Genomic DNA, 26,692 nt, shown 5'->3' with positions numbered 1-26,692 from the left:
ACAGTAAAAGAAGATAAAATATTTCAAGAGGAATTGCTTTCTGCTAATAGTAAATGGTCGATCCCCCAGAGCTGCTGAGTCAGCAGAATATAGAGGGGAAACTACAGCAAAGACTACTTCAAATCAAATGGGTGGTTACTATTTTTCCAATGTGAATATCTGAGCCTTCTTCACAGTTATGAACAGTTTGCTAATAAAAAAAATAAAATAAATCACAAACCATTTTATATATATGAAACTCTTTAACTGCAAATAGGATTTAGAAAATTGTTCTTGCTCCTTGGTTTTAATGAATAGAGGGCATGATATTTTGTAAACTTATTATGAATATTTTTGCATGTGATTTGCTGTAGGTTTTCTGTAGAACAATTAAAATTTGAAAAGCTCAAGCCATATTTCATGTTATAAGTTAAAAATATTTGAGCAGTTTCTAGAAGTTTACCAAACATAAAGAAACACAATATAGATTGGTCAAAATTAAATTACAGTATCCTTTTTGAAAATATTTATGTCCCTATAGTTATTTTGCATAAACATCTGGAATCTTATGTGGAGTTTTTCTGTCTCATACGTTAAAAGCATAGTTTGTAATTATATAGTGAGACAATGGTATGATTATTCTGTTTTACATAGTTACTGTTTTATAAGGTGCTGGACAATGTTTTGTTTCATTCATTTGTTCTTCATTATGAATATGGTCCCTTCTTTTTTTTATATAGGAATCTTTTATATATATAGGAATTAGAAGAGGAATTAGAACATGTAGAATAAGCTATAGTTTGCAAGTGTACTTCAAATGAGCTTACCTACAGTAATTTAGCAATAGGAGGTGGAAATCTTCATTGCTAGGAAATCATGTTCTATACCAAATTTACAGTGCTTGAAGATTCTGTTTATCATTTAGTTGAAATAGGAGATCAGTAGGAAGCTTCAAATACCCATCACAATATGAGCTACTTGACATCTTTTTAGATAGTTTATACAGACAGATAAACTAAACCTATTCTCTGAGGTTCTATGTATAGTTGAGAAGCAGGGTAAGGGACTAGCAATGGAGAAATGCAATTTTTTTTCCCAGAGCTACTTGTTAGTGCAGAAAAGATCACTGGTCCTAATGCTTGCTCATCTTCACCCCATTTTAAGAGGTTGCTGACCCTGGACTACCAGCAGAATTGTTCATATGAGCAAAGTGAGGTTGGCAAGCTAACAGTATTTACAGTCAGAGCCTGGATCTCTGTTACTCATCTGCATCTGTCTTCTTTTATTATACAGGACCTCTTCTCAGCAGATGACCAGCTCTTCAAGTCTAGAAAGAGTTTGAAGGAATTAAAAAAAATAAATAGTAAAATTTGCAATCTTAGTATGTAATGTGCTAACTTTAAATCAGTTTATAGTCTCTGAAAAACTCTTTAGTGTAGCAGAATTGCAGTGAAAAAGCATTTAGCAGGTCTTCAAATATGAACTACATTATACCACACTTTCAAGTAACATTATAATAAAATAACATTCCAGTTATATTTTCTGATAAAATGCATATTATGTACTTAATATTTCTGATAAAATTCCACATATATAATATATCCCTGTTTAAACTAAGAAGTTTGGTTTCTGCTCTAAAACACGATAAATAATATAAAAATATCCTGATCCATGGGGCTGATCCCTCACCAAGTTCCCAGACACAGCTTTTGATAAGGCTAGTCCCCCAGGCTAGCTGAGGATGTTAAGGAGGCATGTAACAACACAGGGCATCGTAACTGGTACTTGGACCTTTTAAAGACTCAAAAAGAAGTGGACCTATCTTCATGAGAAAATTAGGTTCAAGTGCTAGCCGTCAGTCCTGACATCAGATCCTCATTTGCCATATTTTAAATAGCTTCTACCTCAAGAAAAAATTAGGAAGCTATATTTATGCCACAAGGTAAGGAATATCTCAACAATGAATGTGCAGTTTCTTAGGGACAGGAAATTGTGCTGTGTTGCTTAAGACAGAATCATCTTACTGAAAGAAATAAGCTATGTTTTGTACTTATGATACGAATCAGTCAAGTCTTTTTTTGATAAGAATCAAATGCAAAAATAATAAAAAAATATTTTTAATGAACTTTGTATATTGATGATATAATGCTCCACATTCTGTGTCAAGATACCCATACAATATTTATTTTCTCTGTATTACCTATAGAATTGCCAGGTTGATGGGGACTTTTTTTTTTGAGCCTGTGTGCATGTTGTATGTCATTCTTTCAACCCACTGTATGCAATCGTTAACAATTTTCACAGATATATATTACAGATATACTCAGATACATATTACAGATATACTCTTAATATATTAAGTGCTAAAACTGTTTGGATAGTCATTTTGTTCAGCCTTATCTCTAGAAGAGTTAACAATGCATAACATATCACTTCTGGTGACTAATGTTAAACTAGAGGAAAATATCTAAGAAAAAAAATCTAAATGAAGAAATTTAACAAAGTCAACCACAATCACCCTTCATAAAGGGGCAGTAAGGGAGAGATGTAATGGGTCTGCTACAAAACATGGAGAGAAATGCTGTTAGGAATACAGAAGCAATGAAACAAGGAACAGAGGGGCATAAAATATAGCTTACCTGGCTCTAGTGACTATCTAGAGTAATACTTTTACTGATACTGAACAATATTTTCTCAGGTGGGTGTTATACTACATTTTTTCTACTCAGAAAAATTAAAAAAGCAAATAAAATGCTGGGATAGCCTTCCTTTTGTCCACATTTGAAAAACACCCAGATCACCAGTCTGTGGCCAGATATGATTGTAAGCATGGGGGTAAAACATGCTGCAAATGCTAATAAAACTGAACTGGGGTTCCCTGTAAATGAAATTAGAAAGAGACTTCCGAAAAAAAGAGTATTATGAGAGAATTTCTAGTACTTGGGTCAACTTCAATGGCTTACTTTGGCTTTGGTTTTAGGTACTTTTTCAAAATGTCATATATGGCAAGCTAATCAGTGCCTGTAAGTTCACAGAGAAAGAGTTTTGAACTCTTATAAAGTGTAGTAGGAAAAAGACTGTTAAACCCCACTCAAAGCTTTGAAAATTTACCACCTAGTGTTCTTGAAAATTATTTCTTCTGCATGAAGAGGACTAGAGGACTAGAAAGAAGTAATTAACTGAAGAAAGATATTCCTTGAGGTACAAAAAAAAATGCACAAAACCAAACAAAAACCCCCAAACAGCTAGAAACATAAGTTTCTTAAATCAGAATATTTATTGGTGATTTTGGGAAGTCCAGAAGCTATAGTCCTTAAACCCCATTTCTTTTCTGTTGTTAAACTTGTTGTCTTATCGATCGATAAATGGGAAGACAAATGCTATTTTGCAAATAGAAACTTGGGAATTTTACACCCCCTGTCATCTTTAAAAAGGAGAGTTCTGGTAGTTTCTGGAAAGACTACTCAAAGAAATACCATTTTTTGTTTCAAGGTGGTAATTTTAAGTACTAGTACAATATCTTCTACATCCCCCTGTGCTCTTTTGAGTTTGTTTACAGCTATTTTTTTGTGTATGACTTAGTTTCAAATTTGCAATTTTTCTGACAGTGAAATATAAGATAACCACTACTGACCCGATTATAGTCAAGATTTTACAGACTTATTCATATATGCTGAATGATTTTGCTCGTAATAACAATACGTATATTTATAGAATTCTTCTTTTCTCCCTGAAGCTACACACTGACCAAGATAAAGGAGATGGGAATTTAAAATACATATTAACAGGAGATGGGGCTGGCAGTCTGTTCATTATAGATGAAAATACAGGAGATATTCATGCTGCAAAGAAATTGGACAGAGAAGAAAAGTCCCTATATGTGCTACGCGCCAAGGCCATAGACAGAAAAACTGGAAGACAAGTGGAACCAGAGTCTGAATTTATCATTAAAATCCACGATATCAATGATAATGAACCAAAATTCACCAAGGACATATACACCGCCAGTATTCCAGAGATGTCTAGAGTTGGTAGGTAAAAACTTATTATTATGTAAAATACCAACGGGTTTGAGTTGATTTGGAAATTTTAAGTAATTTATTATTTGAGGCACGTCGTATTTGAGGCACTTAATTCTGTGAATATCCATGTAACTATTTTTGTTGCCACTAATATATCATAAATTATTAATTCTGCTTGTATGTTTCATCTTCACCTACATTTTCATCCTTTTTCTACACTATAGGCTATTTACCCTTTTAACTCACCACAACCACCCAGGAATGCAGCATATATGGTTGTGTTATAAGTTACTACATAGTTTTACCACAGCTGTGAATACAACTTGCATATAATATGTCCTCTTTGTATTTGTAATGTTTAATTTAACAAACCTCTCGGTACCTTTAAACAAAAACATCTTTAAACATGTAAGTATGTAAATCAATTAAGGTCTCAAAAATCTTTCAAAAATATTTTCCTGAAAGTGCAAAAAACCCTTGTTTGTTTGTTTTGCTGTTGTTGGCTTTTTGTGTCCGTTTGGATGTTTTTCAATTATTTTTTTCTCTTTGGTAGCAATATTAGTAGTTGCTGGTGTTTTGTTGTTTTGTTGGTTTTTTTTTTTATGGGGATATTTCTGGATTTTTTTTAAGTAACAGACATGAACCCCTTCCCCAAAGAAATAAGTATTTTTGTTTAAAAAAAATGTTTTTCTTCATGGACAAAAACTTACAGCTGTTCACAACAGCCACAATGAAAAGTAAAAATGTGGAATCACAGTAGAAGATAGGTGAGAAATATAGCATCAAAGGAAAAAATTCTCTGAGTTTTTTTAAAATAATATAAAGTCATAGATAAGATTCATCAGCACACATTCATCAGCAGTTATCATGATTACCTAAATGTTCTGCTGTTTTATAGAGGAGACAGTGTCTCTGATGAACAAGCATAAAATACATAGGCTATGGGAAACAACTGACAGAAAAATTCTCAAGAGTTATTTATGAATTACTGTAATGGTACACAGAATCAGCCCTGTATGATGGCATTGCTAAGAGACATAATAAAATACCAATCAACATTTGTGACTAATATGTATCTTTGCAAAATAATTTCCAGAAGCTAATAATTATCTCTGAAAGCAGTAACAGAAGTATAATGGAACAGAAATCTATTTTATAACTCCCTTTTATAATCATGAAAATGGAATACCTACAATAGTATGTATAATGCAAAGAGTCCAAGAATGGTTCTTTTAAAGATACATGGAAAATAGAGCAATCCTTTCAATTCAGAATTTACTTTGGTGATAATCTGTGAAGGAAAAATGTTGGCAGTGCACTTGTCATATTTAATTTGAAACATATTTGTAAGGAGGGAGCTCTATAGGAATAGATAGGGTAAAAAGCATGATGTCCATGCTTAACCATGTCACTTAGCTCAGCTTCATCAGAGTCAGTGGAGAAGCAGGAATAACAGACAAGAGAATAAGATCCAGTGCTTTGGCAATGGATGTGAATTTTTAAATCTATGAAATGTCTATGTTTGATGAGGATGATGATAAATAAGTACCATCATGCACTTTAAAATGAGAAAGTGTCCATAGAAGACCCAAGTAAAAGTGAGCATTAGAGGAAAATGATTTAAACAGTAACAGGTGTGCCTTAGATTTCAATTTGAAGACATAAAAGGGATGAGTGTTACTCTTTGCTCTGTTTAGTTGACATATGCATTTGGGGATATGAAAGCTACACTGGAATGGCAATTTTTAGCATTTGAAATATGGCCAAATTTTTTAGTTGGCTCTGGATTGTTGAATTTAAAATAGAATTTCAGGTTGGAGGATTGTGTAAAGTCATAAAGGAAGAGCAAATTGTAAAATTACTGATTAAGCAATATATATTAGAGTTATTGCTGCTGTGAAAGTAAGTGTATCTGAAAGGAAACGACAGAAAACATATTGAAAATTTAAAGAAGGAAGGAAGGGAGGAAGGGAAGGAGGGAGGGAGGGAGGGAGGAAGGAAGGAAGGAAAGAAGGAAGGAAGGGAAGGAGGGAAGAAGGGAGGGAGGGAGGAAGGAAGGAGGGAAGGAAGGGAGGGAGGGAGGGAGGGAGGAAGGAAAGAAGGAAGGAAGGAAGGAAGGAAGGGAGGGAGGGAGGGAGGGAGGGAGGGAGGAAGGAAGGGATGGAGGGAGGGAGGAAGGATAGATAAGGGGAGGGGAAGGGGGAAGGGGGAAAGGGGAAGGGGGAAGGAAAGGAAAGGAAATAAGGAAACCTGAGATCCAAAAGTGCAATCCAGAAAACCAGAAGACTTCAGAATAAAAAAAAAAAAATTAAAGGCTCCTTAAGTCTATGTGTTTGTCTACAATAAATGGAAGAAAGCATGAATAATGAAACAAAACCAAGAATCCCTGGAGAAGTGTGGTCATCTTTACTAAAACTACATAAAATGAAAAATGAGCAGGTCAAAAATTTGGGGGAAAATCTCAGTTTCTTCCTATCTTTCACTTCCTCCTGATGTTGTGCCTTTTTTCTTAGCTATTATATTTATGTTTGCCAAGTTCAACAAATATGACAGCAGATATTTATGAAAGATCAGGAAAATGTCACTAAGACTGAGAAATTGAAGAGGAATCACCACTAGCAATCTTTCCAGCGGTGTGTGTATCTGTTACTCAAATGACATATCATACTAAATATTTCTCACTGTGTTACTAAATGTTTCTCGGAATAACTAGATCTGGAGCACACAAGGGAAAATAATAAGTCAGCACCACCGACAGAATGTGTAATTTTCAGTACCAATATGCAAACTTCATTCATGTTTAACTACTTTAACTACTTTGACAGTAAGAAAAGTGAAAGTGTAACAGGGATTTTCAGCACAACCTATCCAAGCCCAAGGGAAAATACGAATGCTTATTTGTACACTTGTTTGTGCATACCCAATCTTATAATATCTACACTGCAGCCTTCAAGCTATACATCAGTTAGCTTTGCTTTGCCTGAATAAGAGCTGGTCATATCTCTGGGTACACCTAAAATGCTTTGTAGCAAAGTTAGTATGGGGAGCAATCAAAGCCACTGAATTGAGTTGGCTGCAGTGCCACTTCAGATACATAGCTTTTATGGAAATGATCACGCTAAATGTTCACAGTGCTATTAACTTAAAAAAAAGAAAAAAATGAAAAAAATTAAAGAGATTCTGAAACTCAGTAATATGGAATTTGTCATTAAAATCAGGTACTATACTGAAGAACTGGAAGATAATAACTGCGGTAGCATATTTTTAAAGAGTGCTTGAGTTGACTGGAAGAATCTTGAGATTTATGTCAGAAAAGGTAAATTGATTCAACAAAAAATAATTCTGTAAAAAACCGAACAAAAACCAAACAAGAGAATATGCTAGACAAACCCATAAAGGTTAATCAAAACTTAATATAGAAAGTAAAGGAACAATAGACTTTCAACATTTTTAACCTGATGGAATGCCAAAGCTGTAAAATATAATCTTGACCACACTGAAGAGCAGGTGGATTTGAAGCATCACCTATTCTGATTTTGTTATATTTTAGCAATACTACAGGAAGAAACCAGATAAGCTAAATACATATTATGCATCTTGAGAATAATCTTTTCATTTCCTTTTCATGTAGAAGGAAAAGTACAGCCCTGTTTGTGCTTAAAATGTACTCATTTAAACTTCAAGGCTTACACAAATAGAAGCTATAATCCAAGAATTTTTTCAAAGTGAAAGAAGATGGCTAAAAGAAACCAACATAAAATTAAATAAAAACTAACCTTATGCCTCAATATGAAAACAACTTTTCTCAGGATATAAATCAAGTTATTAAAAAATTTTTTAAAAAGGAAGTTAACAATGAGATGTCCTTTGGAGATCCATCCCTTTGACACCTGGTTCAATATTATTACATTCTCCCATACTTGCCTTGCTAATTTTAATGAGCAAGACTTACTATTTTTTCTCATTAAATATCTTTAGCATGCAGATGAGTAATATTTCATAGCATATTTTTAATCTTTAAATTGATTCTATTACGATAAAGGATAATGCCTAATTTAGCACTCATTTCGTTATACTTAGCGGCTACTTTCTAGATTTATGGATCTAACCAGAACCACCTCCTGGTTCAGAATTTCTTCATGACAAGATATGTATAAGGATAGAGGACCATATTTTAAATGTTTAAAATTTTTTTTTTCACTGCTTTTATTGCTAATATAGTGATAATAAAAGTTACTCTTTAGCTGAATAGTGAAGTTTGATAGAAGGACATTACATATTAAATGTATATATATGTATATATATGACCATTTTCTACTCAGGAATACAGGATTACAGCATGCCTAAGCCTGCTTCCTGTTTAACAGCTACTCTAAATTATATATATATATATATATATATATGTATATATATAAAATACATAAACAAAAAGAGAAAAACAGATTAAATTGCAGTAAACCACACAGGATAATGCACATTATTACAACCGATTTATTACCTTGCTGTTGTCTGTGAGTACAGTGGAATATGCTAAACATCAATGACACAATGGTTATGTCAGAAGTTCCATTATCATTGTTCACTATTTATATAGTATCTCTTAAGAATCTATAAGCATCACCATTACTACTGGGTTTAAGGCTGCATTCTTATATTAATCTTTAGTTACATCACATTTTCAGTATCAGGATCATAAACATATATTTGTCATTTGGTATAGAAAACTCTTAAAAGAAAAATAGGAACAAACTGGCTTTATGGTAAATTAAAAAAAAAATAAAGAAAGTGAGGGAGGGAGGGAGGGAAGGAGGAAAGGAAGGAAGGGAGGGGAGGAAGGAAGGGAGGGAGGAAGGAAGGAAGGAAGGAAGGAAGGGAGAAAGAGAGAAAGAGAGAAAGAAAGAAAGAAAGAAAGAAGAGAGAGAAAGAAAGAAAAAGAAAGAAAGAAAGAAAGAAAGAAAGAAAGAAAGAAAGAAAGAAAGAAAGAAAGAAAGAAAGAAGAAGAAAGAAAGAAAGAAAGAAAGAAAGAAAGAAAGAAGAAGAAAGAAAGAAAGAAAGAAAGAAAGAAAGAAAGAAAGAAAGAAAGAAAGAAAGAAAGAAAGAAAGAAAGAAAGAAAGAAAGAAAGAAAGAAAGAAAGAAAGAAAGAAAGAAAGAAAGAAAGAAAGAAAGAAAGAAAGAAAGAAAGAAAGAAGGAAGAAAGAAAGAAGGAAGGAAGGAAGGAAGGAAGGAAGGAAGGAAGGAAGGAAGGAAGGAAGGAAGGAAGGAAGGAAGAAAGAGAAAGAAAGAAAGAAAGAAAGAAAGAAAGAAAGAAAGAAAGAAAGAAAGAAAGAAAGAAAGAAAGAAAAAGAAAGAAAGAAAGAAAGAAAGAAAGAGAAAGAAAGAGAGAGAGAAAGAAAGAGAGAGAAAGAAAGAAAGAAAGAAAGAAAGAGAAAGAACCAAATACAGTAACCATCATATTTTTTATTTTTGAATTCGCTTATGTCAGTAAGCATTAATCTTCAGATATGTGTAAAAGACTAAATGGAGACAACTCTCATCTTTCATATTTCAGCAGGAAATAATTACATTTTCTTCCTGCATGTTTTTCGTGCTTTCAGATGCTTATAAAAAAAAAAAAGCTGAGTGACTGTCTTGACTTTGCCATGAAAAAAAAGCTTATGAAAAATACTTTCCTGACTTGCACAATTTCAGAATGCTAATTGTTAACATATACTCCATTTTAAAATTAATTTTTGAATTAGCTTTAAGAAAAAGATATAGTTCTAATAAACATTTTAGCCACAAATTCATATTTTACATTCTGCTGCTAAAATGAACTATCAGAATTCCTTTCAGTCAAACTAAGCATGATAGCAGAAATTCTGTAGCTAGAATACTTCTAACAATTCTATTTCAATTTGCCACCCTAAGTAAAGAATTTCAAAATCTCTATAACTGTCAGAACTGCATATGGTTCTCTTTTTAAAATGCAATATTTTTAGCCTTTTTAAATTTATACTTAATTATTTTAATGCAAATTTTTATAATGGAAAAAAATCCTTTGTAGGAAAAAGATGAAAATATAAAATAAGAGTTCAATGCCTCATAATAGTTTCTTAAAATAAACCTTCAATGTGAAAAAGACAAAAGCTTCTTTTCATTTAACAGCTTAAAATGTAAAACAATTTTTTTCAGTAAATTTTAGGAATTTTAGGTTTTTTTCAGTTTTGAACATGTGTTCTGTGAAAATAATGCATAGCATTTTTATTTACAATAGGCTTCCTACATTTTTATTGGAAAAATATATGGAATGCTTTATAAAATATTTGTGTTTGGCATGAGGCAAAAATTCTTCAGAAGAGTATGAATGGGTACTTTAAAATTTTGTATTTCCAGTTTAAAAAACAAAATAAAATAAAACCAAACCAAACCAAAACAACCAATGCAACAGACTAAATCAGAATTGTTCTTTTTTTCACTTAAATTATTCTACCATTTTTATAGTTATGGATATAATATGGCAGCATATATTAGCTCTTCAAGAAACAGAATAAAACCATCCTCAGAGGAAAATCTGTGAGTTTACAACACTCCCAAATAATTAAGAGATCAAGAAACAAATAATCATGCATTCTGATCCAAATGAAAAGCAGTAGTTTCCTTTTAGGATCCAAAGAATCAATGTAACTGATTTTTAACAATAACATTTGGGGATTATTGTAATTTTACAGCTCTATTCAACATCAAAACATAACATATGGAATCAAAAGTAAACATTAATTTCTATATTATATTTTCTCCTTCAGAGCTTTGTTAATTTTTATCTTTATATAAATCATTTTAAACATTAATGATACTACAACATTCTTTGTTACTGACTGAGGAAAATAACTTAAAAAATATAATACAAACAATCACATAAAGCTAGTATGCATATATTATGTATACATATTTGTGAAGGCAAAGAGAAAATTGCAATAAAGATGTAATGTTTAGAAAATTTGGGGAATTTCTCATACATCATCAGAAATACCATAGTTTCCTGAAAGTTTATGCAGAATATATTAATCTCACACTTGAAAAAAAGACACTGCACATTCAGAAAAATAAGGAATAAAAAATAACCTTAACAAGATTCAAAACAGTGTTTCTGAAGAATCTAAATCTTTCACAAATTTAAGCTTTACAGAAGTTTTTTAACAGTTCAGATAAGCAGACCTCATGTTACAGCCAAAAGGAGTGACACTCTTCTTTTGGCATCTCTGCTCCTAGTTGTGATGCTTATGCCTTACCCACTGTCCATCTAAACCCCAAAGAGAAAAGTTTAAGGACATAAATAATTAGAAAACAAATATATTGTATAAGTCAATGTTCTTTTTTTCACTATTTTTGTTCCCTAGGTCAGATCATATGAGGTTATATTTCCAGAGCTGGGCTTAGGATAGTGACAGGACCATGCAAAGTATAGCAAGTAAAAGCAGGAGAGACTCTTTCATCCAGCAGTATCTAACCTCAGCTAAAAATTCACTTCGAATACTAATTTTTCTTCAGCTACAAAATCCTCATATTTTCTAAACAGGACTTCTCACATTCTTTCTTGTCTTTTTTTTTTTTTTTTTTGGGGGGGTGGGGGGAAGAGGAGAAGACACCACAAGTCTTAAACCAGACTTGTCTATTCACCCCCAGTGAGTAACTGTTTACTCTTGGTGTTAGGAAAAAAAAAAAAAATTTGGATTTTGTAGAAGTGTTGTTGACAAGTAAAGGTAGCTAGCACTTGCTGTAAACACAGGAAGGTATAATTCTCATATTTCTGTCCCATGGGAACTGAGCCCCTATCAACTCACTGTTAGAAGTTTGTAACCTCTTCTGAGCTCCCATAAACCTCCATTTGCTCACCCTTGAGATTCTGGTCTGAACTATTTCTTGTAAAGACAAATAAGATGACAGAAGTTCAAATGTTGCAATTAGTAAACAGGACAGGTTACTTTTGAAGCACTATATGGGACTTTAGGCTTTGTAAACTTCAGAGATGAAATTTTAAGGTGACTACAAACTCATTTCATCTCTGTATGTCTCATTTTTCCCACTAATTATTAGGAGATTAGGACAGCTTTACTCCATACATTTGTTGAAATGTATTCAGCTACCACAGCAATGGACATTACAGCACCTTCGGGCTGGTAGTCTTCCTACTAAGTGGAATTTTCAGGCCCAGGCTATGTTACATGTGGCTCCCCTTTATATCTCTGAAACAATTCAACGGAATGCTGTTTCTCTGGCTACTTTATTGCAACAAATTTATTGTTTCGTATGACCTCTGTACAGTGAGAACAAAACAAACAAAAACCTGAAACCTGGACCTCTCCAGATCAAAGCTTGAAATTAACATTTAAAGTTCCTATATCATATTAACACTAAAAATTGTTTGTTGCATCCATTTTCCTTCTTTTTGTAGATTTTCAGCTGTAACACTATAATCACTAAACAAAAGTGTAATGGGCCTGGATTCTTTACTTAGTACTTTCGCTCATACTTTTGCAATGCAGTGCAATGGGATATATTCTGCATTGTTGGAGATGCTGTCCTCCTGGTAGGTCCTTTCATCTTTTATGGCTTCACACCTACAAAAGTAAAATTCTCACTGATATTCTGAAAATAGCAAGGAACAGCCATGCTGCTTCAGCCAGTATATATATCTCTTGATACAAACATACACCCTTCAGTATAAATGTTTTACAATTCACACCCATGTGCAACCTACTTGTTTAGTTTTAGGTGCCTGAAAAAAATCCTTTTCTTCCGTGAAATGATTTTTGAGAATCAGATTTCTCAAATGTAGGCTGGGAAGACTGGATATACAGATCTAAGTCAGGAATTGTAATTAATTAGATGTAAGTTAAATTTTCTTGAGAACTGGTTATATGTAGCCATAAAATACATCTACAAATTATATTGAGAAGTATTATTTCTATTTTTTTTTTTTTTTTATTCTGGTGAAACAAAGCACATCTAAAATGCTTATTTAGTCTAATCTTCTAAAGATATAAGCTTTTCAGTTTTAAAAACCAAAGGCAGCTTTCTCAATGTCTGAATAAATGTTTTAGTTGTTAATGTTAGGAAGCTGAATGTTAGGTTTATATTTTTAAATCATTCTAACAAACACATGCATACATCTGTTTTGAAAGTAAAACACAAAGGCAGGTTCGTTTGAGGTTTGTTTGTTTTTTTTTACCATATTTCTTTATAACTTCTAGGTATTTCCAGTATGTGTAAGTGATACACAATAAATTTCAGTGTACATAAAGATGCTTTGACATAATTTTCAGTCTTCCAAAGAGGCAACAGTTTCATTAAATGAATCAATTTATCACAAAACAAAGGACAAGACTCCTGCACCTTTATTTTTCCCATGTACCACATTTCGTGAGCTATCCCCCTCCACTCCTATCCCTCAGTTTTAGTAGAGCTACTGGGAAATGAAAGCTTTGTCTCATGTGAATCTGAATGATTAAGACTACTTCTATTACAAAGGATTTAGCAGTAGCATATGGCCAGCCTAACAGTAGCAAGCTCAGGAAAGGAGCATTACCCCTGGCAAAGAAGTCCACTGTTCTCCCTAAAAGAGACCATCTAATGGCTCTCTATTGAAGTGGAAAGACTACAAATGCCCAGAATGGATAGATTATTGTTAAATAAGTAAATTTCTCACTTAAAATGTGCCCATACATAGATATGTATATACAGTAGATATATATGTTTATATATATTGCAGAAATAAAAGATAACAATTCTTTTAATTAGATAATGAAAAGAGGTGTAAAAATTGACAATAAGTTTCTGGCAAGATAGAAGTTTAATTACAGAAATGGCAGTTGCTGCATGTATGGTTTTCATTGTTCAATTAACAATTCAGCTCGAATTCTATTATGCATCACCATTTTTACTTCTTGACAATTGCATAGTAAGTTTCGAAATTTTATGTGCCATACTCAGACTTCACAGAGTTGAGAAAAAGAAGGTAAGAAAAGTCTTATCCTGGATTATCTAGTCTAACTCCTGATTATTTGAAAGCTACTTCATATTATTCCACTGAAACAAATTTATATTTTAGTAAGTACATGGAACAAGATAAGTTGCATCATTTCTCATAGTAATCACTGTATTTCTCTTAATACCTTTCAAAATTCACATCTGTAAGTTTTCACAATGATACCAATCTTGATGTACATCAAAAATTCAAAGTTTAGCCCTAAAAGTTGGCAATTATTAAAAAGTATTATTAAAAAGTATTTCTTTTTTTAAGCTTCCTTTTTTGCTGAAACCTTTAGAGATTGTAGAGAGGACTTCAGGTAACTACTTTTGAGAAAAGGGCAAAGCAGAAAACTTCATTTAACATCACCCTGAAAGTAGTGATGAAATAACATCCTTATGATTATTTCATTATTTTAGAAACTAAAAATTATAAATAGAACTGAAAACTTAGCTGGAACTGTTGGCTACGCATTGAGATATTTAATCAATAGATAACCACGTTGCAGCCTTTACAAACTTCTACTTCTTTTACCAGTGTCAATGGGGACAAGCTTTTCCTAAGTTTATAAAAAACAGCTAAAAGGTTTTTCCCTCTTTTGGAGTACTCAAGAAATTAAGATCAGGCAAAGGGTCAAGATCATGAGCTCTCATCTTTATAAAGAAAACAAGTGGCAGAGTTCCTGTGACTGACCTGCCGTGGATGGCAGCTGTCAGTCCATAAAACTGGCCTAATTCCACATACTCCTTAAAAGCATTATAGGCAGAAAAAGTGTAACCAAGGTAATTAGCTGCCATATTATGGCATTATTTGTTGCTCTTTCAGCATACTGGTTTCATTAGCAACTAATTCTAGTTGGTACAACTTTATTGTATGCATAGAACCTCCAGGCCCAGAAACATGCTACTGGTGAGTTTCATCGCTATTCTGAATGAAAATGTTGAGGATCATTTTGTAATTAATTCTTTCCATTTTTTTGTTTCCATTTCTTTTTTTTTTTTTTTAAATAGACTGCAGATAATTGCCCTGCCTAAAAGAAGTTTTCTAATTTTAAGTATTTACACCATGTTGAACAAAATGAATATTTCTAAACTGAAGTTCATTTATGATAGATGGCAGATCATTTTATACAGTAACTCTTTAGTCACTAAGAAGCGCAATGTAAAAGCTAGTTAACATTAACACTTAAAAAAGTCTGATTACTTTTTTCTCTGTCTCAGCTCTGCCATTTGACATCACGAGTGTTGTATCAGAAGTGACTTTCTGTATGGTGAGGAAGTGAAAAAGAGCTTCCCAAAAGAATAAACATACACAGAGTTGTTCACTTACCAATACTTCAAACTAATTCTCATTCTTCTTGCTATTTCTCACTTGCTATTGCATCCATAATGCTTTTCAAATTCTCACACAGAGCATCTGATGCACTTCAAAATTACCATTGCTTCCAAAAGAAAACTAAAGTTACTGTGTCAAGGTCTTGAACAGCTTGAAGGCAAGGGCTTGAGGTTTCATTCGGCTATAGCCATTCTTTCCTAGTTCAGTTTCAGACATTATGTTACAATGGTGTACGCATTGTTATTACTGGCAATAATCTCTACCCCGAGAAGCATTTCAGGCAGATTAAAGACAGAGTAGTTCAGTTATATTTCATCTTTCTATGTGGTGAGACAATCATTAACGTATAACTTACTTCCTCAATGCAAGATCTAATAACACAATCTAAAATGTGACATAATCTTGTCATAAAAAAAAGAAACATTGGACAAAACTTCAAAACACCAAAGCACAACACACACAAGAAATTATCAGAATTATTTCCAGTACCCATCTACAGGAGCTAGCACTTCTAGACTGACCTCTAGACCAGTCATTATGTGAGACTATATACAACCAGAAATAAGAGACAGCATGTTTTCAAATGAAATTTGAGACGGCCTGTTTTCACCTCATACCTATACAGCAGACTCTTAAAAATCATCAATTTTGTATAATGTGATTTATGAACTATTACATCTCCTGTTTTATGCCACCTTTTTCTGTCCTATATTTTTTCTTCTTTTTTTATATATTTTTTTTCAATATATATGGCTGAACTGCATTTTAAGCACCTTCTTATTTTTCCAGTGTTATTGCTCCTTTGAGTTAGGTTCCTTTATCAAATTGTGTTTATATACAAAAGAGCAAACTTCACCTTGCAGTTCCCTATTCCTTAAGCTTTCTGTCAAAACATAATAGTCATATTTCAACCTTATTTAGCCCTACTCTTTGTATTGAAAGCAATCTGAAGTCATATAGTCCAACTTAGGCAGTAATGAGATCCTTGTTGGTGAGTTTTATGTATTCCTAAGCATTTCAGGCTTAGGTAGTGCCATGTGACTGCTCCTAGTTCAGAATTTCTCCAGTTTATCTTCCAGGCATAGATTCCTATCCAGAGAGAAAAACCTACTCTCAAAAGCAAAAGCAGTTTAATAGCTCTCAGAATTTCTGAAAATCACTTAAACTTTCACTCATGTCATCAGCAGGGGCATCTCCATAGTATCTCCATGTGAAAATAATCCTTGGAGCCATGTTATCTATCTGAGCTAACTCTCTGTCCACTTATCTTCCTTAGGCTTTTAGCCCACAGAATTTTAAATTTTGCCTCCAGAGGTTTTCCAGAGCTCTCCCAAATCTTTTCAGCTTGTAAACATAATCCACTTCTAAAATCTTCTCTTGATGAACAAATTTGATGAATGGCAGATTGTCATTATGCTTGAAAACAGGAAACAAGCTCAAGAGCTTCTCCTTTAGAGAGATAAAGTCCTTCCTACCTCTCCACTTACCCCAGCTGGCCTTCTATTTCTGAAAACAAAACAGCCTTTCTGCTTTGAGTGGAGCCCTCTCTTAAATCGAGCTAGATATACATACGTACACACAAGTTCTCTGTAAAAATTAGAACTTTTCAGTAACTGCCAAGTTGACAGAAGTTGACTTGAGACAAAATAGAAAGGAAGTTTTTTGGTAATGTAAAAAACATCCTGTTTCAGCATTCTTGATCTTTTTTAAATTACTGAATTACTTCTTGAAAACTTTATATGAGAAGGCCAAAGTCTAAACCAAGCATTTTTCTTAAAAATCAAAATTTTGAATTGATCTGAAATCCTACTTTTATAAAAATATGTCAAAATCAAGCTCAAAATGCATTTTCAAGTTACAGAGTTCCCTTTGGAAAAGAAATGTCAGGATTCTGAATGATATTTAAATCACTACATCATTTTTCATTCAACATTCATGGTGGAATCTTGAAACACACAGTTCTAACAACATAGTCTGCTCATTTTCTTCACCCAAGATGGAGAGTACTGTTGAAAATGAAGGTTACAGAAAAAGTTATCAGTAAAATCAGCATTTTCAAAAAGACGCAGATATATTCTTCTAACTGTCAGAAGCTGTTCTAATTCATGTTAGCTAAAGGAGCCAAGTAAGAACATGAGTTGCATGCTGAAGAGTACGACTTTAAGTGAAAAGGCAGCAAAATGTACATCTCTTCTAGTAGAAGATCTCTTTTCCTCTGTAGGGTATTTACTTCAGCTTTGCAATGTACTCTGATATCATGCTATAAGACCTAATTATAACAAAGGAACTCTTTCAAAGACTGAATTGCACAAAAAAAAAATGAAAGTATTTTAAATACAATTCAGAGAAGAGCTCTTATTTTAAATTCCTTTTCAAATTTATGGTTCACTCCTCATGATTTCTAGAAATCTGTCTTAGTGCGACTCAGTTCTGACACTTGAGTTACACTTCCTAGATATGGAGCGATGTTTTTTCTAATTCAATTTTCCTTTTTTGACTCTACATTCTTACATGCACGTACATGCCTACATACACATACTCACACACAGACACACATACAAAGACACTACTTGAACAGATTTAGTTGTCTTCTCTCAGGTTATCTTCACAATCATGCTTCTGCATTTTTCAACCCTTATATGAGGACTCTATCCACCATGAATGTGTTGTCAAAATGCTTAAGCTTACTGACACAAATGTACATCTAAGCAAACAAAAAAAAGAAAAAAACAAACCACAAAACCAAACAAGTCCCCTATCCCCAATGTTTCAGCGTTCATAAAGCTTGGCAAATTCAATGCTTTTAGCAAACTGCTGTTTCTTGATTATTATATACAGACATAGGGAAAATCTTTGAGAGACAAACAAGTCAATCTCAATGCTATATGAAAGAAGTATTAAGAATTCATCTAAACAAAACCCAAAAAGTAACCTCAAAACAAACAAAAAAGAAAATTAGACATACCTCTTGAGAACTCTGAGATTCAGTTCACATTTTGAGATGGAATAGGCTTGCTAGGTAAGCTTGAATTGAAGTTCACTTTATTTTGTGATGTTTTCACTCCTTAGACTGCTATTGTACTCACTGCCACATTTTCTCTGTCATCTTTCACACCAGTTTGCCTGTGTGGTATATTAGATCATGGTTTGCTGCCAGAGGCCCACCCTACTGCTCCCTCCTCAACAGGACAGGTGAAGAAAATAAGAAGGAAAAGCTTGTGAACTGAAATAAAGACAGGGAGATCACTTGCCAATTACCATCGGGGGCAAAACAGTCTCAACTTGGGAAAATTAATTTAATTTATTGCCCATTTAAAATAGAGTTGGATAGTGAGAAACAAATAGAGAAAGTAAAACGCCTTCTCCCCACCCACAATTCTTTCCAGGTTCTACTTCATTCCTGCTCATGTTAGCATCTGTGGAAGTATCTCAGAAAAATGCTACTTTCTAACATAGCATCCCGATTTGCATTTTAAAATATGCTGACTTCTGCTGACTAATATGGGATAAAAGCTCCTTGTGAGGCAATCTAGACTATAAATAAACAAATGAAAAAAATGCACCCAGATTCTATGGGTACTATTCAGGTGACGGTAAGGAATTGGCATAGTTGTCTTTAATTTAAAAGATCCAAACTAGTTTTGCATTATTACCAATTATTTCATTATTCATTACTGAGTTCCTTTGTTTCACTGCCTTTTCAGACCCCAAAAGCTAACATAAGTTTCTTTCCTCATAAAAAAAAAAAAAAAAGCTGCACAAACATTGCCTATTGTCCATGCGGATCCTATTTTTTAATACAGCAGACTGTTGGCAGAGAAGAGAGTGAACTGCATGCTGACAAATTTTCTGATTATATACGTGTTAATTGTTTTTCATGATTGTACCATTAGGTTACTAGGAAGCAGTAGCTGTTACAACACTATTTTTTCACCACTGTACAATGTTTAACAAATAAAAACATCAATAATTTGTAAACTATAATAAGATCTCATTCTATAAAGATCCACTTGAATTATCTGATAGTAACCTGCAAAGTTTCTGTAGGGTTACAGCTTCTATGCTCTCCTCAGGAATCATAATCATATGGCACTTGAACCTCAAGAAACAAAGATATACGTTCCTATGTATATTTTCTTTTAAATCAAATCAATATGTCAGGAAAAGAAACTTAATGTGCATTCAGAGTTGTTACAACAGCACCCGAACATCTGTGTCAGCCCAAAAACAGTGCCTAGATCAGGAGGCCACAGCAATAAGTTTTACTCATGAAAATATTTTGAGGTTTTTTTTTGGGGGGGGGGGGGCAGGAGGGGATGGACATATCAATTTCCCTTGATTCTTAACTTTTAGATGATACAGTAGCACATAATGTAAGCAGATTCTACTGACGACTCCTATTTTTTTTATAGGATAGGAAGTGATATTGACTCCCCATTGGATTTAGTTTATTAGCCTTTTTGAAAACAGATAGGACTCATAGAACATTACATTACTCAAGAAAGAGTCTTAATTCTTTTGTCCATATAAGCGCTTTTTCCAGACACTGTTATTGATAGGTTGTTCTTAAGGATTCATTTCTTTCATTTTCTTTACATCTCAGCTTGGCACACAGATGACCTTCAATTGTTTAATCTGGCAAAAAGTAATCTAGATTGCCGATGGCAAGAATCCTCCTCAGATTTTGATGAATTGTGACAAAGCTTTTCTACATCTTTGTTCTGATGGTTTGTTGCAGAGAAAGAAGTAATCTTCCCCTCTTGTCATGCTGTTCAGATAACCTGAAATATTTGGAATCGTTACTATTATGTAGGTAAAGCTATTATGTGTAAAGTGGTATCATGTACTGTGAGAAAATAGATGCATCTAACAGGACCTAATAGTAATGTGAGCGTTCATAAATCTATTTTGATTACTCTGGGTTTCTACTTTCCCCAATGCCTTGTGCACACGGAAGAGTGACAGGAGAGATTATTCACTTTAGTTCCATTAGTCACAGGTAAATGAGTATCTTTTAAATTTACAGTCAAGACATACTTGACTGCAAGTTATCTGGGTGAACTTCAATCTAGAGGAATGTAAGTGAAGAAAAAAAAAAAGAATAGGAAATTATATCACTTAAGTGGACAGTGCTCACTAGACCTTTGTCTTATAAGGAAAGTATAACATAAAAAGTAAAACATAAAAAATACCCAGCCAAAAATAGGGTAAAGAGCTTCTCAGTTGGCCTTCTGTCCTTGGCAAGGAGTTGAAGAACATTTACCCTTCTAGTTATTGGGCTGCCTGTGTTTATCCATACAGGCTTTAGATTGTGTTAGCAAAAAGTATACTGACATCTTTAAAATTGCTTAGAAAGAAAAGCTTGTGAGGAACAGTTTTGTCCTTTCATATATTTTATAAAGATGTCTTTACAGAAGCTTTTATTTGCTTCTAAACCATAAACTATATCAAATGTATTGGCTCACAATGCTGTTAATCCCATACAGCCTATATTCTTCTCATTGTGACCACAGGACATGGGTGAGGCATTTTCATACAAAATAATTGAATGTTAAGAAAATGTAATCATAGTTTAATGGCAATTATTTGCCAATAGGGGAATAACTTTGATCAAAAGAAAAACAAAATAAAACAAATTCCAGAATTTCTTACTGTAAAACCAAGCTAATTTTTTTAAAATCATCTTAAAAATTAGTTAGGATGAGACAAAATATTTTCTTCAGTCTGACTTCAGATATTTGGAGATGGTCATCTAAGCAAAAAATTAGTATGGGGAAATTTGCTTTAGCTTAATTGACTAGTAAGCCAAAGTTAAGAATCATGATGGTACTTTCCACACAGCAGTTACCTATCTTAAAGTGAACAGTTTCAAATCTGTTTGACCCCCAAAACACCCAATGATGTGTTTGGTTTCAGACACGTCAGTCCCTCCTGTATACTTGAAACTTGAGTCTTAAGTGATAATGAATTAGTCACAAGGAAAAAGAGATTTTATTTTACTGTCTGCTTGGGTAGGATAACAGTGGATTTGTCCTCCAGTTGCTATTCAATTTTTGGTTAATTCAGTACTGAAACAACGATATGTGGTTTACAAAAAGTAGGTGCTGTCATAAAATCTGCTGCTTGTTTTCTTTTTGTACCCATTTAGGAACATCTGTTATTCAAGTGACAGCCACAGATGCGGATGATGCCAACTATGGAAACAGTGCCAAAGTGGTGTACAGCATTCTCCAGGGACAGCCATATTTCTCAGTGGATCCAGAAACAGGTTAGCAATTCATTCTTACTTTTTGCAATGACAGAGGTGTGATGCAGGGATCAAGACACTTTTCATTTGCATTTAAATATTGGAACAAGTCTATGGTATATGGCTTGCCACAAAGCTGATGCATATTTTCTAAATGAAAACTAAAATCACAATTAAAGTGTCAAAATAATATTATTGCAGAAGAAAAACCATTTTACTTAGCATGGTAGCATCTGGAAGATGACTGGTAAGTGTAAAAGTCCACAGTTCAGAAAAGGTGTAGGATATTGTAAAGGATACAAAGAGTCATGAAAGTATTTAAGATTATTTTACACCAATTTCTGGGAATTCCATCTGTTTCTCCTTAAGAAAACAAAAGGGGAGCTGGGTAATTTCAGAATGTAAGGCTAAAAAAAAAAAAACCCCAAAGGCAATTCAATTATTTCTAAAAGCTTGTGATAGATTCTTGACCAGTAACAATTTTAAATTCAAGATGCTTTTTGAAACTGTACTCTGATCCCAACAGCTATTAGAAATGAAGCAAGAAGCATTAATGTTTTTAAATTGCAAGGCGTGCCTGGAAGTCCATTTCATTGTTGTACAGGAAATCAGATGAGAAAAAGACACAAAGAAGAAAAAAACTTGTATGAATTTTGCCTATCTATAATCCAAACTTTAGTCTCAAAAAAGAAACAACAACCACCACTCTTCCCCACTCCAGATACCTAATCCTAAAACACATAAGACTTAACAGACATTGCATTAGGTTTTTCCTGCATTTTATCAAAATTCTTCAACCTTGCAAAGCCACCACACCTCTAAATAAAAAAAAGTTCTTCTGGGCTCTGGATCCTGGGAGGATTTAGGTAATTTCTCTGTTCAGGGTATGGGATTTTTAGTTTTCTTACCTGAGGATCCTACACTCTGTGTGTTGTACAGCTGCCTGATACATTTAAAATACATTTATGAAATTCTTGAGATCAGCCACCCAAAAAAGATTGTCTAACACTAATTTTACAGTCTTATCCAAAATTTTTATTATCTATAGCCCTAGATGATTTACAGTGGCCATCACTGGGCATTAAAATATATGATCTATTGCAGTCCAAAAGAATTAAGTTAGAGCATAAAAGAGTTCAGCCTGTGCTATAATATCAAAACCTCACCAGGACTGTAAATTACATAATCCATTAAAATAATAACTGGGCATGATAGCTAAACAAGTAATTAATTCAACAAATATGTTTATATTTTTGTCATTAAAAGAATAACTAGATTGATTTAGCACATCACAAACAGTGAATAATATCTCTGTTACATTTAATTCCCTTTTTCTTAAAATCACATTATATCAACCACAGACTGAAAGGCTTATTTAAGTATACCTTGTGTTGATGGCTGCATTAACATCTGTGCTTTTATTTATATCCATTTAAACCCACTGAAATTAAAGTGGGTGGTGCTTTGCCTACTTCACCTGTCTCTCTTTTTTCTCTCTTCTCCAAGGCATAATCAAGACTGCTTTGCCAGACATGAGCAGAGAAAACAGGGAACAGTATCAAGTGGTCATCCAGGCCAAAGACATGGGAGGCCAGATGGGAGGACTGTCAGGGACCACAACTGTGAACATCACGCTGACTGATGTCAATGACAACCCTCCTCGCTTCCCTCAGAGTATGGAGCATCTAATAGTTCTGTTGCTTTCCAAGAGCCCCTCTAAAATCAGCTGTTTCACTGTCACCATCTGGGATCTTTTCTCTCCCTTTTTTAAAAGTATAAATAGATTCATATAATGGTTTGTGTTGGAAAGGACCTTAAAGATCATCTAATTCCAACTCTCCTACTATGGGCAGGGACATCTTCTATGAGAATAGGTTGATCAAAGCCCCATCCAACCTGGCCTTAAACACTTCCAGGGATGGGGCATCCACTGCTTCTCTAGGCAACCTGTTCCAGTGTCTCATAACTCTCATATTAAAGAATTTCTTCCTAATTTCTAATCTAAATCTGCCCTCTTTTAGTTTGAAACCATTCTCCTTTGTCCTATCACTACTCTTTGTGGCCCTCTCCTGGACTTGCTTGGGCAGATCCGTATCCCTCTTGTGTTGGGGTCTTCGAAGCTGAACACAGTACTGCAGGTGGTGATTTAGAAAACTCTCTCCTGGGCTTGAAGAAACTTGAAAAACACTTCAGTACCACAGCAATAAGTACACTCAGAATAGTAGATAAAGGTCAACCTAGAAGAGATTTTTAAAAATATGAGAAAACTCTGACAGTGTGGAAGAAAGGATTTTAGAAATTGCATGTAACTTTTTTATCTCTGTTCATGACAACAGATTGCTTTTAAAAAAGAGGGTAGAGGAAGTACTGCAGTCCTCATAAAATATAACTTGAATTCACACTCAAGAGTTTACTTGCTGAGAATCACCTTCATATGGGAAACTCAAATAACAATTTTTACCTGCCTTCCTGTTTGACTTCAGGAGGGGATACTGCTTAAACACCTATAGCATGATATAGCCATAATATTTTGGCAAATAAGAATTCTTGAACCCAAATTAAAATGCAGTGTGGCACATTGCATTATGAGCTTTGTTGCTGAATTAAATTTTTAACACTTCCTAGGAAATCAAACATAAAGAAACATCTGGAGGTTTTGATTTCTTTTTAGATTAGTTATGAAGAGGGTCATACCTTCAAAGACCTATCTAGTTTTGGAAGTTTGTTCCTTCCAAAAATAATTATCTTCCATTTTCTCTTATGTGAGGCAACAATAGGTGAAAATGTGGCCCAAAGCTGAGGGTGAATTGCAAATGCAAGCAACAGAATTTAATGTCAATTAAAAACTCAAGATTGATTTCTTGGAGGGACAGAAGAAAGCAAAATGGCAGTGAACTGTGAAATACTGGTTGTTCCAACTGCATTAAGAAGAAACAAATTTTCTGTTTAGCTTTGTTTCTTGAAAGGAATCTTGGATAGTTAAAAGTGGATAGCCTGAACTGAATTTAAATGGCAATGTAATAAAAATCTCATACATTTTTAATTCAATTGTAATTTAAGCCAAAACAACTATCTCTCATGCCAAAACTGTGTAGCATCACAAAAATGAGGAATGCTTTCAGATGTAAAAACACTAGAGATAGTTATTTATCCTGGAATAAATCATAGGTAGCATGATTGAATCTGTTCTTACAGTATTTCTGCCTCACTGGCTGAACCCTTGAATTTGAGAAAGCCTTCAAATTTACTATTTTGCTCCCAGGAATACTTACTATCATCTCATTTTCAGCCTGGTTTAAAGGAATAATATGAATTTTAGTCTGGGTGGATTGCAGCCAGTCTACTGTTTTCACTTACAACCTTGTAACAGCAAATGCAGTTTAGCATCAAGCATTAGCTTCCATTTTGTTACACAACTATTTTAATATAAGGTATTTATAGTGACACTCTTTTGTACCTAGTCTGCACAACTGGAGATGGAAACTCCTTCTGAACTTAGAGGTTTGGTATAGTCCTCGAACTTAAAAGGAACCTTCAGGACCCTATATGTGTCTTATAAGAAAGCAAAGGACATGTAAATATAGGAAACAGGCTAGTTGCAAGAAAGACACTTGACTATACTTCACTACAGGTCAAAACAATTTATACAGCTTCTTAGAAGACCCTTCAAACAAAGACTGTGAATTTTAACATATGCTACTTTTCAGTCTCTTATAACGTGTTTTTTTCAATGCTTCTAGCTCACTCAGTAAATTAATATTAATTTACATAAGAAAACAGATGTAAAGAAACATTAGATTCTGGAATCTCCCGTGTAAAAATGCTGAATATATCATTTGTGGGTTTTTTACATTTTTCTTGGTAGCAAATAACTGAAAGTATTTATTTAGAAACATTTGTGTCTTGATAGTGACAAAAGCTCTTCATTGACTAGTTCTGGATGGTCAAGAAAACTATTTTTTCTGCAACAGCATGTCTTTATATTTAGATTTTCATTGCATATGTTGTCAGAAAATACATATACATTTCTTTTTTTTTTGTCTGTAATCAGATTTCTTTCTAGCAAGCCTTTATTATAAAAGCATTAAATTAAATCAACCATTGAAAGAGCACAAAAAGTATATACAGGGTAAATTAAAGAAAACCTGAGTGAATCTCCATTGCAATTAACTATAGTGATTAACATGAACATGTATCCACATGCTCTTTATCCTGACTCTTTAGTATGTGTTAACAATAATGGATGAATGAATTACTTTCACACAGAACACCTACAAATCTTGAATATATTTTTTCAGAAGAATAAAAGAAAGCCTGTTTTAGTTTAGTGTCTTTCAAAAAAAAAAAAAAATCCACACTGGTTTCTACAAATCTCGTGCTTGGAGAAAAGAAACAAACAAACAAAAAAAAATCTCTTACTATTTCTAAATATATATAGAAACATTTCTAGAAAACATATATACATATATAGTTAAGTAATGAAGGTTAGAACTGGTGTCCCACAATGACAACAACAACAAACCATTAAAAGCACAGTAGTAAAAGGCTTTGAAGAATCACTAAAAATTTTTGTGACAGTTTGTCAATCAACTTCAAACCCTGTTTTAAAGTTTAGTATGATGACTAACAACATTTTTTAAAAATGTTTCAAACTTCAAGTTACTTAAAAAAAATCCAGGTGAAACAGAAAATGTTTTTTATTCAAACTACTAAGCTTCTCAGAACAATAAATACATGATTTTGCTCTTCTAGGTACCTATCAGTTCAGCTCTCCTGAGTCTGCACCGCCTGGGACCCTTCTTGGCAGAATTAAAGCAAATGACCCTGATGTAGGTGAAAATGCAGAGACTGAGTATAGCATCTCCAATGGGGATGGATCAGACATGTTTGATATCGTCACTGACAAGGACACACAGGAAGGGATCATAACTGTCAAAAAGGTTCATTTTTTTCTCCCTCTCTTTTATATGAACTTAGCTCTCCAGATGTTACAGTTATTTTCCCTTTTCCAGGGGAAGGAAAGGTAGATCTCACAAGGGGTCAGGCTGCCAAGAAGTTATTGTATTAGTTTTGTCCTTCTCTTTCTTCAGTATCTGTTATTT

General features: G+C 33.5%; 1 protein-coding gene across 2 annotated transcripts in view; it reads left to right on the top strand.

Annotated features, from left to right (window-relative positions):
* Positions 1–26,692, top strand: part of CDH9 (cadherin 9) — a 66,599-nt gene that overhangs the window by 21,829 nt on the left and 18,078 nt on the right. Inside the window, exons 2-5 of one of the 2 annotated variants that reach the window (XM_061449271.1) lie at positions 3,716–4,010; positions 21,492–21,611; positions 23,097–23,264; positions 26,343–26,530. In XM_061449271.1, coding sequence (XP_061305255.1) covers positions 3,716–4,010; positions 21,492–21,611; positions 23,097–23,264; positions 26,343–26,530 — 771 coding nt within the window. The remainder of the gene's footprint in view (positions 1–3,715; positions 4,011–21,491; positions 21,612–23,096; positions 23,265–26,342; positions 26,531–26,692) is intronic. The other variant, XM_061449272.1, reaches the window with a different exon arrangement.

This window comes from Pezoporus flaviventris, unplaced genomic scaffold (genome assembly GCF_033815535.1).
Source record: "Pezoporus flaviventris isolate CSIRO_AGI_PZ_B2104156 unplaced genomic scaffold, CSIRO_AGI_Pfla_v1 ptg000007l, whole genome shotgun sequence".
Lineage (NCBI taxonomy): Eukaryota > Metazoa > Chordata > Aves > Psittaciformes > Psittacidae > Pezoporus > Pezoporus flaviventris.
The sequence above is the reverse complement of the archived record's forward strand: the minus strand, read 5'-3'. Positions and strand labels throughout refer to the sequence as shown.